General features: G+C 37.4%; 1 protein-coding gene across 1 annotated transcript in view; it reads right to left on the reverse strand.

Annotated features, from left to right (window-relative positions):
* The window catches only part of LOC133458368 (guanine nucleotide-binding protein G(q) subunit alpha-like), a 43,729-nt gene that overhangs the window by 13,941 nt on the left and 10,501 nt on the right, over positions 1 to 19,287 (reverse strand). The window contains exons 2-4 of the mRNA XM_061738178.1: positions 5,880 to 6,064; positions 4,109 to 4,263; positions 251 to 379 (exon numbers count right to left, since the gene is read on the reverse strand). Coding sequence (XP_061594162.1) covers positions 251 to 379; positions 4,109 to 4,263; positions 5,880 to 6,064 — 469 coding nt within the window. The remainder of the gene's footprint in view (positions 1 to 250; positions 380 to 4,108; positions 4,264 to 5,879; positions 6,065 to 19,287) is intronic.

A 19,287-nucleotide genomic window follows, 5' to 3' on the forward strand; every position in this document is an offset into this window, starting at 1 on the left:
AGCTGATCAGATAATCAGTTTTGCAATTTGTTCATTAATCATTGAAGATTTATTTTACAAACAAATGTAATGTATTCTTAATACACAGTAAATAACGGAGTTAACCAGGGTTGTAAATGAGACGCTGGGTTTCTAAGCTGTAATGGGAACATTAAACATGTTGTTAGGCATGGTAACAAAGATTTAAGAGGGAATATGGTACAAACTTCAGGTTAAAGTATAAGTCAGAGTATAGTAGGTTTTCTTCTACCTGAAAATGATGCTTTGCAAGTCGAAAGGGTATTCTATGATCCCAGTTGTTGGGATTCGAACCCTAAGCACGTCCTGTTGGGTTGGTAGATAGGACGGTTCAGCAATACGATCCAGATCACTTAGATAGCTAGAGAAAGGAAGAAAAACAAAGAAAAGAGAGAGGGAGGAAAGAGAGGTTGAAGCGTAACGGCAGATAAAGCACAACCCCTCCAAAGGCCAGTGAATCAGTCCAGACGGAACCACAGAAGACAATTCCCAAGAGTTATGAGGGGTTTAAGTGACCTTTTATATCACTACTCCCTCAGATGTTCTCTTAGAAATTCAAGTTAATCCGTGATGGCATCTCCCAAAGACAAAACGATCCTCAGTTTTTATGGTTTTTTGTCAACCCTAACAATAGAAAAAACTGTGATGGTATGCAAAATGCAACCAAAAAAAAAACTAAAAAGCCCACTGATTCTTAAATGTAATTTAATCAACCTTTTATCGTATCCCTAACAGTATGACCCCAATATATTTGATGTTTGGTTTTCCCCGTCAACTTTTTTCTTTTTCCAATATAGACATTCATACATTTTGCCTTTAAGGCTTTCAGTAAATAAAATAGAAAAAAGATTGGTAAAGTCATCAGAACTTGCTTCTTTTATTGTCTAAAGCAGTCTCAGTTTTTAAACAGCGAGTCCCACTGCTCAGCGTGTTTGAGATATTTTCCAGCTCCCACAAAGCAAGTTTAGATTTATGTGTTGATGTGCTGATCCAGTCGTCTAAAGTGGGTGTACTGGATAAGAAAAACTCTTAAAAACGTACAGGACAGTGGTCCCGAGGACCAGGATTAGGAGACATGTATCCCTGATCAGGGAGAGGGTAGGACTACACGCAGTCCAGCCCAGTGTCTGTAGTGCTCTTCCTCTATGCAGGTATAATTAGTGCAAAATGTGTTTTTTTTTTGAGGAAAGAAGTGATATTGGAATCTCATATAGCTAATTTTTTCAAAAATCGATCTGGAATGATGATTCATCTGACCACAATACACTTTGCCCATGAGTGATGGTCAATCATAGATGCTTCTGTGCCTAGATGAGTTGACAGTTCTACTGGACACAGTACAGTAGATGATGCTGGTAGATGGAAAACCGTTTTGTAATGACTGAAAAGCTCCTTTTAGTCAGACTTTATATGCAGTTATATCAGCTATTGATGAATGTGAATTATTGATGCAGTGGTGTCCAAAGAATCACTTATGATATGCCAAGATGAGGTCCACACTCGTGCAATTTATGTACCAAAATAATGCAAATATGTTAGATTATTTAATTACTATTACTGTAAGAGGCAAATGCAACTACCTTCCAATCTGTGGAAAACTGTGTTAAATAGAGATGTGGTCGCACTGTTGGCATGGCTTGTTTGAAATATAACTCATTACTAGCTCTAAATTACCCCCTGCCCCAACTTGTCATGTTTAAATCATCTTGCAAGCCTTAATATATTCTGAACTCAACAAATCAAATAGTTGACAAAGAGGAAGAAACATGAAATATTTTGCGGTCACAATAGCTGGATTGAAAAGCACCTCCAATACTGTCCCAGCTTATTTTAGGGTTGTACATTTTTGCCAGTTCAAGTAGAGGATTCAAGATGACGAAGCATTTGCACGGATATGACAAATGTTCTTGACTGAACGTTTAGGGCCTGCTCTTGTCCTGAGGCTGGTCTTGGAGAGCATACCATCAGAGACCTGTGCAAGTGCCAAGTCTACTGTGCAACAGTGGGGAGGTGAAAGTAGTGGCATCGACAGCTTCTAACTGGCTACTCAGCTGTTTTACAGCAATCCAACCAGTGACAGCAGCAGCACATGGCACCAGTACCTGAAGATAATATTCTCCAGGTCAAATGGGTACTCAATGATGCCGGTGGTGGGCACTCGAACCCGCAGCACGTCCTGCTCAGTGGGCACGTACCCTGGAGATGCTATTCGTTCTAAACTGCTATGGTAACTGTGAGGAAGGTGGGAAACATATGATAAACACGCACATGTAGGTAAACCAACCATCTCAACATTACAAGACCACGAGCACATGAAAGTGCCAAGAACAGATGAGCAATTTCTGATACAGTGGGGCAAAAAAGTATTTAGACACCAGTTGTGCAAATTCTCCCACTTAAAAAGATAAAAGAGGCTTGTAATTTTCATCACAGATATATCTCAACTATGAGAGACAGCATGAAAAAACATTCCAGAAAATCATATTGTCTGATTTTTTAAAGAATATATTTGCAAAATAAGTATTTGGTCAATAACAAAAGTTCATCTTAATACTTAGTTATATACCCTTTGTTGGCAATTACAGAGGTCAAACATTTTCTGTAAGTCTTCATAAGGTTTTCACACACTGTAGCTGGTATTTTGGCCCGTTCCTCCATGCAGATCTCCTCTAGAGCAGGGATGTTTTGGGGCTGTCCCTGGGCAACACGCACTTTCAACTCCCTCCAAAGATTTTCTATGGGGTTGAGATCTGGAGACTGGCTAGGCCACTCCAGGACCATGAAATGTTTCTTACGAAGCCTCTCTTTCGTTGCCCGGGCGATGTGTTTGGGGTCATTGTCATGCTGAAAGACCCAACCACGTTTCATCTTCAATGGCCCCATTCATTCGTTCCGGATCAGCCATCCTGGTCCCTTTGCAGAAAAACATCCCCAAAGCATGATGTTTCCACCCCCATGCTTCACAGTAGGTTTGGTGTTCTTTGGATGCAACTCTTTCTTTCTCCTCCAAACACAACAAGTTGTGTTTCTACCAAAAAGTTATATTTTGGTTTCATCTGGCCATATAACATTCTCCAAATCCTCTTCTGCATCATCCAAATGCTCTCTAGCAAACTTCAGACGGACCAGGACATGTACTGGTTTAAGCAGGGGAAACGTCTGGCACTGCAGTGAGTCCCTGGCAGCGTAGTGTTACTGATGGTTCCTTTGTTACTTTGGTCCCAGCTCTCTGCAGGTCATTCACTAGGTCCCCCGTGTGGTTCTGGGATCTTTACTCACCGTTCTTGTGATCATTTTTACCCCACGTTGTGAGATCTTGCGTGGAGCCTCAGATAGAGGGAGATTATCAGTGGTCTTGTATGTCTTCCATTTTCTAATAATTTTGTTTTTTCACATGCTTTGACAGCTCTTTGGTCTTGGCCATAGTGGAGTTTGGAGTGACACTGTTTGAGGTTGTGGACAGGTGTATTTTATACTGATAACCAGTTAAAACAGGTGCCATTAATACAGTTAATGAGTGGAGGACAGAGGAGCCTCTTAAAGACGAAGTTACAGGTCTGTGAAAGCCAGAAATCTTGCTTGTTTGTATGTGACCAAATACTTATTTTACGGAGGAATTTACCAATTAATTCAGTAAAAATCCTGCTAAGGGATTTCCTGGATTATTTCCCCCCATTCTGTCTCTCATAGTTGAAGTGTACCTATGGTGGAAATTACAGGCCTCTCTCATCTTTTTAAGTGGGAGAACTTGCACAATTGGTGGCTGACTAAATACTTTTTTGCCCAACTGTACAACATGTTCATATATAAAAGCACTTGTGCATTTTGTAGCTATAAATTAAACATTTAAATAATCATGTATTTACATAACTTTGATTTGATTTATTTGCAAGCCTAAACTTTGAGAACACTTTAGCCTGAAATGGATAAAGGTATGACAGTAATAGTCCCGATACTTTCAATGTTGTAATAGCCTTTTCCTCTGGACAATTGCATTTAAGTATTTACCAATACAATTTTTTTTTATAATTCAGTCTGCTTAAACATACTGTACAAGCTATTACAAGAGATAAACGTTTCACACACGTACTATTTGGTTGAGTCAGACAGCTGGTATTCTCTCCTGCGATCATATGCCTCCTGGATTCCAGGGTCGGCCCACAGCAACTTTATCGCACTAATGTACGGCTGCTCAAATGATGAAACCTTTTCCACATCCACCTCCCGCACCACCAGGGCATTATTCTGAAAAAAAAAACAACAAAAAAAAACACATTTATCTGTAGGTCACCAGTCATAGCAGTCCTAAGTGCTTTAACACAACAAGCTCACTTAAATAAGTCAATGTGGGAATGTACCACTGATAGATTATAAACCAGGTGGTCAGAAATTAAGAAACCTTTTGGATGTGAAGGAAACATTGTGAAAAACCAAGGAAAGAAGTCCAGTCCAGTTTAAAATACAAGCAAAATGACATACTTAAAAATAAACATTTCTTAATACCAAGGAAATGTATACCAATTAAATTCAAAGTAATGGCCTATAAATAAAAATAAACTGCTCTAAATAAACAAATAAGGGAGCATTTATATCACGTCTGAAAATGAAAATAGTGTTTTATAATTTGTTGAAAGCAAAATTACAAACATTTAGTCGAGACCAAAAATAATCATTTAATGGATCATAATCAGACTGATATTTTACAAGATTAACTGATCTGATTTCATTTTGTGAAGAGCAAGCACTCCCTTACATGTTTGAGCAGTATAAATCAGGATCTTAAAGTGAATTATCACAAGAAGGACCAATACATTTTTCAGATTATATTGCTGCTCCATTTTCCTTTCTTTTTTTTTTGCTGCTCCATTTTCAAATACTGCTTTTTTTAAATATCTAAACTGTAATTTATAAAATGTAAAAACTTTTTAACATGATTCTGCTATCAGTCCCTGTTGGTGCTTCACTAAAGCACGTGTACGTGTTATAGCATTTTGTTGCCACATGGGGGCAGTCCCAGAAACATCTGGAACAATCTGAGGCGTGGGCTACTCTTGGCTGTGTTGGTGTGTCGCTGTTGGTCCTCCAGCTTTCCTCTGCTTTGGAAAATAAATGTCACAGTAAAAGAAAATCACCTTGTGGTGCAATGAAGCCAAGTGCTACATTTAAGAAGTGTTCACCGCAGCTACTGCTTGTGCTGTTTTGTTGTTATTATTTTTACCACTTACTCCCCTTTGTGTTGGTTGTTGTTGGTCCCCATCACAGCTCAAATAAAGTTTCAAACAAAAACCTAACCTACAAACATACAGCCTTATGTCAGTGTTTTGGTGGGCTGCACTTTAAACTCGTCTGTGTTGGTTGAATACCCAAAATCCTTCACTCTGTGTGGGGTGAGATGAATGCAGACTGATATCTACATGCAACCATAAAAAATATGAATTGATTGATACCTTACAACCAGGATCAAGTACTCGCCCACAACCTGGGACTCAGTCATCGTGGTTTGATTAGATCTGAATGTGACCAAAGTCGTCATCGGCTGACTTTAAATAAAACGTTGCCAAGTCCCTCTTAAATTCACAGAAAAACAGAGCATTCTTGTGCCAAAATAATCCTGCCCACTTGTTAGTAGAGCCAAGAAGAAAAAGAGGAGGGGACAACTACCCTGACTTCGGCAGGAATTAATGCGCTCTTATGGAATCTTCTTAATCATGAAACTGAGCAACTGAGTTTTCTGAGTCTTTTACAGTTCCAGACATTTAGTTTAGTAAATGATAAGGAGTATAGTATTATTTCAGCAATGTGTGTGTGTGTGAACATTATCATAGCACATTAGAAAAATAAATACCCTTTATAGTACGCACCTTGTTCTGTTCATACTTGAAGGGGATCTTGAGGGTCTCAGTTGCTCGGATCATCGCCTGCATTGAGGTGAAGATGTTCTGGTAGACCAGTTTGGTAAAGCCCTTCTTATCCTCATCTGTGTAGCCTGACCCATGGATTATTCTCATCTGTTTGATGAAAGTGCTTTTGCCACTTTCTCCAGTACCTGAAACACAGACGGGACACTGGCAGTCAGCCAACCTCAAGGTCACCAACAGCACTTTTTCACTATGCTTCGCAGGGCCCCAGACACAAAATAGAAAGTTAGTTTCCTGCAGCATGCCTTTACAACTGGACATATCTCTGAAGGAGATACGATTATAATTTTACAGCACACACAAGGAGAGGGAAATGAGAAACCTGCCCAGCAAGTACACTGAATGCAAACATTTGTTTGGAAAGTTTGTCAAAACCATAAGATCCAAAGAACTAAAAACATTATTTATCGACAGCTGTCTATTAACGGACATAGAATAATGTAAATATTCTCCATTTGCTCCTTTCCCTTGTATAAAGACAGCAAATTTACAGGTATGCCAAAAAAGAAATAAACCCTTAATTTATAAAGTTTTATTTATCGGAAAACTGCTACACAAAACAAAGATAAAAGGACCAAGTCGGGATATGTCAATTATCTTGTCAGAACTGCAGCATTGCAGCAACATTGAAGCATGGGTGCAAGTTACAATGGAGATTCCTTCAGCGCGGTTTTCCTAGTCCTGCTGCTCTTTGTTCAGTCAGCTGTCAGCCAAATTGAAAATAAATGTAATTAATAGTTATTCACAATATTCTGTGTGTGTGTGTGACCTAATTTTATCATCATCTTGCATTAGAGCTTTACAGAGAAATTGTAATTCATCAATATGATGATTAGAAATATAGTCCATAAAAGGCTATAATTAGGCTATATGAGTGATGGACTGTATGAAGGCTCGTATTCATGTTGCTGTCAGAAATTTGATCGATAGCCTTCATATTTACTGTACTTGCTGAGATGATTAGAAATAGCTGAGGTTGCAAAAGTGATGTGAATGAAGTAAACGGTGAGGGTAACAGACAAGGCCACAAATGTCCCATTCATGTCATGTGCCTCTTTCAAACAATAGTGTCCAAGTTTTGGATTATAATTTAGCAGATGAAGCTCTTATTCTCCAGAAGGGCTGTCCATTGGGAGAGGGAATGCTTCAGAACAGGTCGGATCTCTTGGTGTTTCCTAATAACTTTTACATAAAGGTTTGGTTTCTCCAGTGATAGCTAATTCTTGTGCAGACTACTTGTTCCCAAAATTCAATACCAAACAATGTAAATCTGTCGACTAACTGTACCTCTGATGATCTGCATTGTTCCATGTTTTTGTGAAAGTAGCTTTTTTGGGTTTTCTTTTATACTTGGTCTAAAATGCAGAAAATCTCAATAAAAGGCAAACACATCTTCATTCCCTACTCACATTACAGGACACTACATTAAAGAGGAGTTTTACGAGTCTCTGAGCAACTTGAATACAGACAGTGAAGAACATGTTCCCTTACAGTCAGAGTCAGATGTGGCGTTACAGGTTTCCCTGGTGTGACTGGTGCACTAGACGGCACACACATCCATGAGGGCAGGGACGCATGAAGAATTTGAGAACAGAGAATCCTTTAGCTATGTGATTTACAGTTAATGTCACAAACACTATGCGAGAAATTACCTTAATAGACGTATTAAAAGGACAGTAAGAAGTTATTTTAGAAATTAGCGCTCCAAGTGTACCCCATATATTTAGACTACTCACACAGTTTTTGTTGTTTGTAAGGAAGACTACATTATTATTCATGAGTCTACATCATTCTCTCTTTTGAAAAAAAATAAAGTATGACCTTTTTATAATTTTTCTTCAAAATAAATCGTAAAAATGTAAACCCCATAACACACATCTCAATCTCATCTATTTAATGGAAAACTAAATCATATGCCAAATGTATAACTACTGTAAAATTAAGTACATCCAATGATTCAGTAGCTCGTGGAATTTTATTTGGTCGTTTTTATAAATTGATAAACAGGACTCAAGTGGAATATAATTGACTGAATTAAACTTGTTTGAGATCAACAGTCTCGTATCATTTTTAATATATAACTTTCACCTAATCTTTTTAACAATGCTTCAGTTCGTGCAGTTTTAAGAACATTTACACACCTCTCTGAAGGTCCTGCTACAACATTTTAACCAGGTCAAGGTCTTTACCTTGGACCATAGCAGCCCTGTGATTTATTTTGTCCCCAGCCATTTTGTTGTGTTTATGTCTCCATTATATACAATATAACACATACTGTATCTATCTATCTATCTATATACACACACACACACACATACAGTACATACACATACATACATATTAGTGATGCACCGAAATGAAAATTTGTGGCTGAAACCGAAAATAATAAACACTTGGTCGAATACCGAATAACATACCGAACAATGGTTCTTCGAATTTTTTCATTGATTTTGCATATATACACATACATACATATACATACACACACACATGTGTGTGTGTGTGTGTGTGTGTGTGTGTGTGTGTGTGTGTGTGTGTGTGTATGTATATATATATATATATATATATATATATATATATATATATATATATTTTGGCCTAAGCTATTTTTTGTCCTAAAATATAAAAGGCAAAAAGTGTACTAACCTATGTATGCTTGTATGTCTGAGACTGTTTAAAAAAATAAAATAAAAAAACAACTTATAAGAGGTCCGTAAAAAGCACATAACTGTGTTCTGCAGTAATAAACACTTGGTTAGCTTTTGCAAAAAGCTGACCTTGTCTGTCTACCCACACCCGAATCAGCACCTTTTACCCCCAGACAACGATCCAGGCCTCAATGACAAGCCAGTCGCTATATGTAATTGTGGTGATCAAAATATGACAAATTTACACTGTGTTGAAAGTAACTACATACAAATTTAAATAAAAAGCCACAATAAATAGGCAAACATTTCTGAGCTTAATTCTGGTCTGGCCATTGTTTTCTTCGCCTTGGTGTCCGGAGATGGGCAATGTAACGATGGGAGCGTTTATTACAGAGGTCTGAGTGACCACATAAAGGCTGAATGGTTCACCAGCTCCGAGATAGAAATACACCAAATCCCATCTATTTTGTGTCAGTCAGTGTGCATTTGCACTCGCTCAGAAATTCAGAAGGACCACGTCACATCAGAAGCAACAAAACTGTAGAAAAAAGAAAAAAAAAAACTCTGCACAACCCTAGCTCTACATAAGTCCACAGCAGTTCTTCACCTTTATATGGTCATATTCTGTGGGAAAACCTCCACTTCAGGCTTAGAAACCAGAGATAGGATGAAGAATCAGAACTTTGTATACTGTGCTCATCAACTCAAGAGGAATGTTAAAAAGATACGGCTGGTAGCAGCCAAATGCAACCTCTGCTTTCACTGTGCTCTCTTCACAGTAATCGTCCTCTCTTCCACCCCCATTTCACCCATTTTCTCTACACTTCTCCCAACAGCGATGTTTGAGTCACCGCAGTTTCAGCTACACGTTTTCTCTAGTACAACTTACAATACTAGGATGAAGGACAGACAAGTTTGACTCTCACCGACTTCAGAGCACGGTAGGCTGTACAGAAAAGAAGTGCCCTGAGCACTGCCAGCCCTCTAACCGGATCTGTGACTGTGGAAAAAAGGTCAAGCAACACTGGAGTTTCCCCTTCAGACAGTGTGTCTTTGAGAAAGGGAGAATAGATATCATTTGACAAGACACACCACTGGAGAACTCACCTCACCATTGAAAAGGCAGCAGGGTAAGAGTGTTTTTACACTGGCACTTTTTAGGTCGGCCTAAAGGAACTCTGGGTGTGAGTGTGGTTCACTTGAGTGAACAAAGCAACCGCCCTCTGGTGCACACCAAGACAGCTGTACCGGGACCCCTCTGAAGAGGTGGCCTCAGTATGAATATCAGCAGTCTGTCTGTAGTGTGAAAGCTCAGTGACCTTGAGCTGACCCAACTATGGGGTTTACTTTACTTCACATGTTTGAGCTAAAAAGGCTTCCGTAGACAGCTGGGTATTGCATTGTGGGTTGTGAAGGCGCACATAAAACAAACAAAGCAAAAGAAAGTAATGCTAACAGCAGAGAAACAACTTCCAGCTGATGCCATGTTTCAATTACCAACAGAATGGAAAAAGAAGAAAAAAAAAAAAAGGGAGCCTACTCTTGGTCAAAATACATAAATCGCAATGTTGATTTTCACAGCATTAAATAGGGAAAATTCCTTGGGGGAAAATGCTGTGAAATTGGACAACACAATGACAAATATGAAGAATTATGAGATTATTGACAAAAATGTCAACTAAAAATAAAAAGCTTATTAATGCTATTAATTTATTTTATGCATATAATTTGATTTATTTGAATATTATTTTATTCTAGGTAGACAGATCTAATAGCCCAGCTAAAGCGTACACATTAATGTGGATTTGTCTTTTCCAAAGAGAAAAGTAGAGGGGAATATCTTTTTGTAGGCATAACTAAAAAAGCCAGCATTTCTCACCAACAAGCCACTGTACACTGATTGGAGCATCTTCTAAGGGGTAATGCTAGTTCCCATGGCAACTACTTCACTGAATTTCTAAAAAAAAAAAAAACGATGGCTGATGGGATTCAGTGTGAATCCTACAGAACCCTGACAAACATGCAACTTTTCAAAGCGTGTTTTTAATCCTAAAACACCCTGAGCCAGTACAAATTATCAAAGCTTATGGCCACAAATCTTGAAATCAAAATAAAAAAAAAAAAATCTTTCAGACATTTAAAAAAAAAGAAAAAAAAAAAAGAGTAGTTAATGGTTAAAGTTTTTTAAGAATTAAGAATTTTTAAAAGTAGTAAATTTATGCAACATATAAATGCCTGAAAGTTGTACACTTTAATGGCAATTGTCTACTTCAATAGAGGGCCAGTTTTGATTTATTTCTAACATTTGTCCTCTAAACTCCTGCTGATCTCTGTTCTGCTAAAAAAACAAAAAAAAAAGGGGGAGAATTTTAAATAAATAAATAAAACTTCATGATTTGATTGGCCTTTGAAAACACTCTTTAAAATTATGTACAAAATAAAACCATCTGACTCTACCTGACCCCGTAACTGTGTCTGGAATTACCAAAGTCTGAAATATGTCATTAAGTGAACCGTTTGAAATTGCACACAAGTGTGACCTCACAGACGGACCCACATCAGACTACAAATATCTGGCTCCGTCATCTTCACCATCTTCCTATCCTGCTGTATTCGTTATGCCGGGACCGAAAACAGTGGCAATGAGCAAAACACAGCAAAGCAAGAGTAATAAAAGGAATACACAGAAGATGTCAAAGGTGTGGGATCATTTTAAATTAAAATTAAGGTCCCGGTCCACAGTGTGTAATACTCTTGTTTAAACGTATTGGTTCTGAATGTGAAGTTTCACAATTTAAAAGGCAGTGTTTAAAAACATTTTGTATTTTTATTTTATTATTGATACTTAAGACAAAAATAAGTGGGAAACTATTTATGTCTCAGGAAATGTTATGTTTGAAGTAATTTTAAGAAAATTTAACAGTTTACTGGTTTGCATAATACGTAAATAAATGTCAATTTTTCTTATAAAGGAAACAAATTGGTTGTTTTTATCAAGTGATCTGTCTTGTTTGGTACTGTATATTTATAATTGGGCTTTAATTAAGCAAAATTAAGTTTTATCCGATTAATCGATGGAATATTCGATAGAATAAATCGATTACCAAAATATTTGATAGCTGCAGCCCTAAGCTGAACATTGTAAAGTTTCTGAACAGTAGTTGCAGCTTACATAATGATACCAGTTAATATAAACAGACAAGACTATAGTACGGCCCCTCTACATTAGAGGTTAGTTAATTCAATATAAAATAAGACTAACAAACAGGATACATATTGTTTAGGCTGTCAATTAAATCCTAATGATACCTTTCCCTTCTCTTAAAATATTTTGGGCAAAAGCAAAAAGACGTGTGGCCTAGTTCATCTCCAGATCTACATCCTTACAGGGGAGTAGGGCTGTAATCTCCCAGTCGACTGGTCGACTCCCAGTCGTCTTATTAGTTGATGTGGCCTGGCTCGACCAAAAGAGCACACCTCTTTCACAAGTAACAGTCTATCTCTGGACACTCCCTTTTTTTTCTATTTTTGATTAGCCCAACCCACTGACTAGAGACGGATAGATTGTAAAATAGAAGGACAAGGTCTGGGGATTTGTTGAACAATGCAGTTGAAATCTGCATTGTGGCAGAATTTCATAAAGATAGACACTGGAAAAAAAGTCAAACACAGCGTATCACTTGAAAACGGTAAGCCCCGTCCGTTTTGACAATATGAACATATCAATTAACATATTTCAACATTTTAGTCAAATAATTGTTTTGTAACTGAAGGTGCACCCACCGCAACAATGGTGGCATTCCTCAGATTCACCCAGACCACGCTGGATGTTAAGTCTCTCTCTCTCTCGTTCTGTCTCTTTATTTTATTAATTTTTTTTAAATTAAAAACATGTATATATTCACATAAAAATAAAATGTATTTGAGCCCCATCAAAATATGGGTTAACCCCACTGTAGTTGAACCAAAAAAAAAATTAAAACATGACAAAAGAATTGTTTTATATTAATAATATTCCTCCTATTCCTATTCCTCCTAGTGTGTTATTTATTCCAGTGCAAAACATTAGATGAAAAACAAGTTAATATATATCAAATTGACGACAACCAGCCCAAAATGTGAGGGCTTCAGTCGATCAAGTATTTCTTTGGTTGATTACAGCCCTACAGGGGGAATGACAGGGGAAACTTGCATTTATTATCCCACTGTTGTAATGAAGAGCTCTATACCTCAGCTGTACAAAATAGAAAGCTGAAAGTTGAGTACACCTTGCCCTAAAGTACTGACCTATCACTGAAGACAGAAAGCTGAAGATCCATGCCAGAGTTGTACCAGTTGCAATACTTGAGGTAACTCTCACAAGCATTTCTAAGAGTTTTATAGTTCATATTTATGCCTGGGCTTCATTTCCTCTACTATATTTTATAAAATGATCCTAGGTGTTTTCATGGATTTATTTGTACATTTTTTTATTTATACATACTTATTGATATGAGAACTCTGTAAAACCACACACACACACGTGCACGCGCACGCGCACACACACACACGCCCCTGCCCAAATGAGCTTAAATGTGACAAAGTAGTAGTAGATTTTTGGCCTTTCAGTAATTCAAAGAACAAAACATAGAAGCCACCTATTTTCCCCCTTTGGCTCATATGTTCAGCTGTGTGTGTGTTTGTGATTTTTTATTTTTTTATTTTTTTTTTTTTAAACAAAAATGTAAAATATGTTTTATGCCCTTCACCCTCTCCTAAATGAACATAGGAAACCAGAAGCACCGTTGACACCTGCTATTTGTGTCTACATAAAGCAAATGAACCATAAAAGCTCATCTACTCTGCTTAGAGGACCAACAAGGAAGAGAAAGAATGAAAGGGGGGGGGGGGGGGTTAGTTTTGACAAACATTCCTTGCATACTTTCCCTTCAAAAGGACCAAGATGTAATTTTAATTATTTTGCCTATTTTGGGTATATTTGTATAGATTTATACATCTAATCAAATTGCTTGTTGTACGGAAACAGTGGTTTTCTTGCTAATTATTTTTTATTCAACTTCCATTCCTCCTGATGTGGCATGCAAAAATGACTTTCTTTTCTGTTGTCATTCATTTATTTTTAATTTATAAAAAGCAACAATACATCTGCCTTTCACCAAATCACACGAACACAGACAATACATAGTACTTTATTGCTATATTCAAATGGCAATTAACATGTTGTGGGCAATGTAGGGGTCCGTTGTCATGCACAAAGTAATGTCAGAACTTGGAGGGTTTGGGAATTGAATCACCAACTTTCATGCTTTTTGTATTATCTTTAAATTTTTTAGATCTTACTGCATCAGTGTCAAAATTACTGTAAGAATCAATGCCGCAACTCTCCATATTCTAACATCACACACAACTTGTTTTTATTGATACAAGTAACAAAAATCAGAAATGTTCATTTATATTTGAGGATCAAAATCTACTTTTAGATAAATTCCCTCCACCCAAAATGTCCTAAGCTGACAAACCTGCAAGTTGTTCTTAAGGAGAGTGGGACTAATTTTTGTTGTTGTTGTTTTGCAATAATAACCAGACAAGCAGTGACATGACAGGGACTGGGCAGTCTTTCACAGGTCGGACTGCCACATAACTGCTGAAACTCTGGGTGTGTCAACATTAGTTTGCTCAACCAACAGAGCTGCCTGGCAAACAGAGAACTAGAAAACACAAATCGGTCTTGCCTTCATACCGCACTGTGAAACTCAACTTTTCATCTACCAAGTACAAGTGTTTCAGATTACATATTTTCAGGTCTGGGACAAAAAAATAAATGAAAAAAAATCTGGCATTGCTTATTCTGTATGAGCATATCTACAGCAAATAATGGTGAATAAAGAAGTTCTTTATGCAATTTTCCATGGTATTAAGTGCAGATTTTATTTGAATTTCAAGAATACTAAAAATCTAAGAATATAAATGTTCAATATAAATTCAATTCAATATAAATGATCAAATTTGTTTTTACACATTTTTACTTAAAAAGAAACCCCTTTCTCATCAGCATCTTTGACAACAGAACTCACAAAAGAGCAGTTTTCTTTAACTGTTCCATCTTTAAGATTATAAATTAATAAAAAAAAAAAAATTGTAAAATGTATTAAAAGCCAACTTCAGTGCATGATACAGTATATAACTTCAAAGATAGCCGATGTTTGGATATAAGGAGTTTAATTATTGATAGAGACTTGGTACTGTATATTACCAATATCAAAATATTGAGATACATATACCAAATCAACATTTTGTTTGAAAAAAATACTAAGATACATCTTTGTTTCCTTTGGGTTTAAACGAATTAGCAAAATAAGTGACAGATAGATGAGGTACGGATGGATAAGTATGGATTAGATAGAAAAAATGAGTTTGTGTGAAGAAAATGTATGAAGTGGAAATATACTATAAATAAAAACAGGCCCTCTGCCCCAGTAAAACTAAGTTTTTGTATTCTCTGCAGAGACACCATTTTATGTTTGGATTTCTTTTGTTTCTTCTGTATTCAGGTGTTTTGGGCTGCAATGCTCGGGTAGAGGGTAAATAGATGCATGCTAACGACAGCATGTGGATGTGAAGATTTTACACAACAAAAATTAGTTTAACCTTCTGTGCCCTCCCTCTACTGCACGGTCATGCCCGCTCAGTGACTGCCATAAAATCAGATGATGGACACCCACAGGGATGAGTGGATGACTTTACATGTTCCTTAGAAAGGAAATGGTGTGAAATACACTGAATTATGTTTTGGTTTGTTTGTTGTTTTTAATTCATTCACAGCAAACTACAATAAACGCACCGTCAGATAGGTATCGGTAATCTGCATCTTACTGGTGGATGAAGTATGCAGCTTCAAAAACGTATTAAAAAAAAAGTCTGATTTGTTTATATTATTAGTGTAATGGAATTGAACGTATTCAGATTGAAATCGGTCAAAATAAACCAATAAGTAGTCGACTAAAATTTCCTGCACTTAGCTTTCAGTGGCACCTGCGTGCCAGGTCAGGCTCACGCGGGTGATCAACCTTGGCAAACAGTCAATACTGTCAGTAACACTTGTGAGAGTAAATATGTGCCAAGGCATCTGCCAACTCTGCCGTCAGAGGGCTGTTTCACAAAAGTAGGATTCAGAAATCCAGGATTAGAGATAAATCCAGGCTTGACATAGTGCCATCAGTTCATCCTGGCTTCATCCGTTTCACAGAGGCCAAACCAGTCTCAGGAGGAGCAGTTTCATCAAGCCAGGTGTAAATAATCCAGGTAAATGCGCGTCCACAGATTTCTTCAAAAGTCCATGAGATTGATTACAGATTCCACAATGGATAACAATGGCAACATCTTTTGATGGAGGCTTATGAAGAAATGAATAACATCACACTAAAGAAAGGAACCACTGTCGCTATTATAAAAGAGCGACAAAGGGCATGGCAAAAAATAGCGGATCACCTAAATGCGTAAAAAGCCTAAAATACACATTTTCTAACCACTACTTTTAATGGAAAAACATTATAGTCATATCATTCAATGAATTACCTGACATTTGCTCAGATTGACAACTTTAAACTCATGAATGAAAAGTGGAGTCTTTATTGTAATGTGTGGCTCTGACAGCGGATTAATCTACGCACTCTGGGCCCTGGATAGCTCAATAGGAAGAGCAGGGACCATTCACAGAGGCTATTGCCCTAATGCAGCCATCGCAGGTTCAAATCCAGGCTGTTGCTTTTTCCTGCGTGTTTTGCCCCCTCCCTATATACCTATTTCCTGTCCACCTAGTTTGAATAAAGACCATTAGTGCAGAAAAAATAAAATCAAATAAAAATTACCTTTAAAAAAAAAGTGTTACTCTTTTTTTTGTTACACATCTTATCAATATTTATACAGTAGGAACATGACTGCACCAAAGAAGACTTGGCAACAGGTCAAGACTAAATATAAGAACACCAACTGGTAAGCATCTGGGAAAAAATGTTGACTAAAATGTACAAATGACTTGTACTGACTTAGATAGCAGAGGTGCCTGCTCACATATTTCATCCCTGTATTTATTTTAGCCGTTTTGGGTTCATGTGTCTGGCACCGGGCGTGGCCCAACATCCCCAGAATCCACCCCAGCAGAAGAGCTAATCCCTTGGTATAAATGAAGGGAGGCCTGCTTTAGAGGGGATCCAGGCAGCCACTGACTGTGATCCATAGAAACTGACCCCTAAATACATGGTACATCACTCCACTACTGAATATGCAACATAACACATTTCTGTAGTATGATATGGACTGACCGACTGGCTAACATTTATCCAGTCAGTATTATTCAAAGGCATAGACTATTGGCACCTGTCTACACTAGGTTAATATGAACTTGGTTAATGGTGGAAATGACTGAAAAATAAAATGTGGGCGGTAGGGCTGGGCGATATATCGAGATTTTAATATATATCGATATATTTTCAAACACGATATGGTACGAGACAATATCGTTTATATCGATTTAAAAAAAAAAAAAAAAAAAAAAATTACATTTTTTTTTTTTTTACATTTTTTTTTTAACGATTTTGATATAGCTTATTTTGTGACAAATTGACTTGAATGTTTTATTTGAGATTTGCACAAATGTTTTGTTATTTGCACAACTGTCAACCTCAGTGGAAAAGTCTGCCTGTTACTGTCTACATTGTATTAATTGCACAGTGTATTTTAATTTAATTGTTATGCAGGAAAGGAATATTTGTTTTATTTTATTCAAGAAGCATTTTTATTCTATATATGCAGGCAGTTTATTTTTATTTAATTTGTTTTATACATTTTGATATTGTGCAGACCTCTGTTAACAAAAGGTACCTGTGTGACATTTGGCACGAGGCTTTGTATTAAAACTGACTGTTTTTTTAAGGGTTTGCCTCAGAAAAAAATGAAGCTAAGAGATGCTATAATGCTTTGGGGGAAACCCCAATTAAGGCACAGAAAAAATATCGAGATATATATCGAGTATCGCCATTTAGCTAGAAAATATCGAGATATGACTTTTGGTCCATATCGCCCAGCCCTAGTGGGCGGGGAAGGTTATGAAGATTTGCATATATTCTTTTAATGCCAAATACACCGTTCTGATGGTATGGAAAATAGTGGCCACCATGCTAAGATTTTCGCCATCCCCGACTGCATATAAGAGCATACCACTTGCAATACATCTGAGCCCAACACAGATCATCTGTGAAACGGTGAGGGCGTGGCTCCAATTTATTTATTTTTTTAAAGTCCAAAACAGACTCACAGACAAAACACATTGGTTTCTGATCGGTGTGGCCGCTGACCAAACAGATAGAGCTCAGGCCTAACTAAGCCTGGCTGTTAGCCTGGTCTGGAGCAGGCTAGCTGCACAGGATATATCACCACGGTAACTTATGTGGTACTGCTTTTGTGAAACCTAATCAAGGCTTAATTCAACCAGGATATCTAGAAAATCCCAGCTTAATCTGCTATCCTGGTTTTGTGAAACAGCCCTCAGAGGTGCCAAATGCCTTTATGGATATTTGGGATACCAGAGAGCATTCCCATGATGGCCAACAATGATATTAAATATACAAACACTCTCCAGAGATTATATAGGTCATTTTAACGTCTGTGTTTGAGTTGTTCATTGTTGTTAATGTCTTAAGGTCTATTAATTCAACAAAAGCCTATCGTTACCTTGGAAGCAGCAAACATGGAAGCAAACAAATATAGAGAATGAAGGGCTTACCTAACTATGCTTACCTAACTGCAAGACATATAAAAGAGAAACCATTACAGGTGTAGGCAAGCTACATGCATGAGACATCCTTGGGAGTTGCCTTAAACAAATACTCATCAACTCAGATGGTACAGTTTTGAGTAGTGTGCAAATTGAGGGACAAAGTATATGCAGTGTCCTGACTCCTGTTTCGATTACGAGCTCAGGTAAATATCTTTCACTGCCTGGGGCCTTGTGTAGTTTCACAGTATGAACTCCTGATGAAGCTCTAAGCATGTCTCTAAGCATCGGTCCAACACACAATTACATTTCTGAGATAGGTAAGAGCCAAGGATCTCAAGCTGCTGGGATGGTTCAACGCAGAAACATGAATCACCATACCGGTGGGGGGAAAAAAAAAAAAAAAGGCATAAAAAAAAAAATCATAATATATTCTTTATTTTAGAGGGGGTGGTCAAAACGATCACAGTATGTTGGGATTACCCACCGATACACAAGGAAGCCATGCAAGCATTGCAACACATGAAACATGGCGATACACATGAAACATCATCTCAGTGTAAGAGGAGAAACGCCTATGAATACACACAAATATGATCTTATTTAATCTAAGAAGAGCCTCAATTTCTAATCTATACTTTTTTAGTAAGCAGGTATCATACATATGTTTGCACTTTTGTTCTACTACACTTTTGATTAGTCCATTGACATTTTTTCTTGAATTAATGTTCTAATTGCACTTTTAACATTTTTTATTCAGAGACTTGAGCTGTTGAAAGTTGTTCCTTGTAGGGATGCCCCGGGGCCGATACTGCTCTCATATACTTGTACTCGCAAAAATTCTCAGATACCACACCCCGATACCACTTCATTGTTGTTGTAGTTACTGGTTAGTGACTCTAGGGGGAGATGTTGAGCCGCCCCGCGGCTC

Source organism: Cololabis saira, chromosome 13 (assembly GCF_033807715.1).
Source record: "Cololabis saira isolate AMF1-May2022 chromosome 13, fColSai1.1, whole genome shotgun sequence".
NCBI classification, from domain to species: domain Eukaryota; kingdom Metazoa; phylum Chordata; class Actinopteri; order Beloniformes; family Belonidae; genus Cololabis; species Cololabis saira.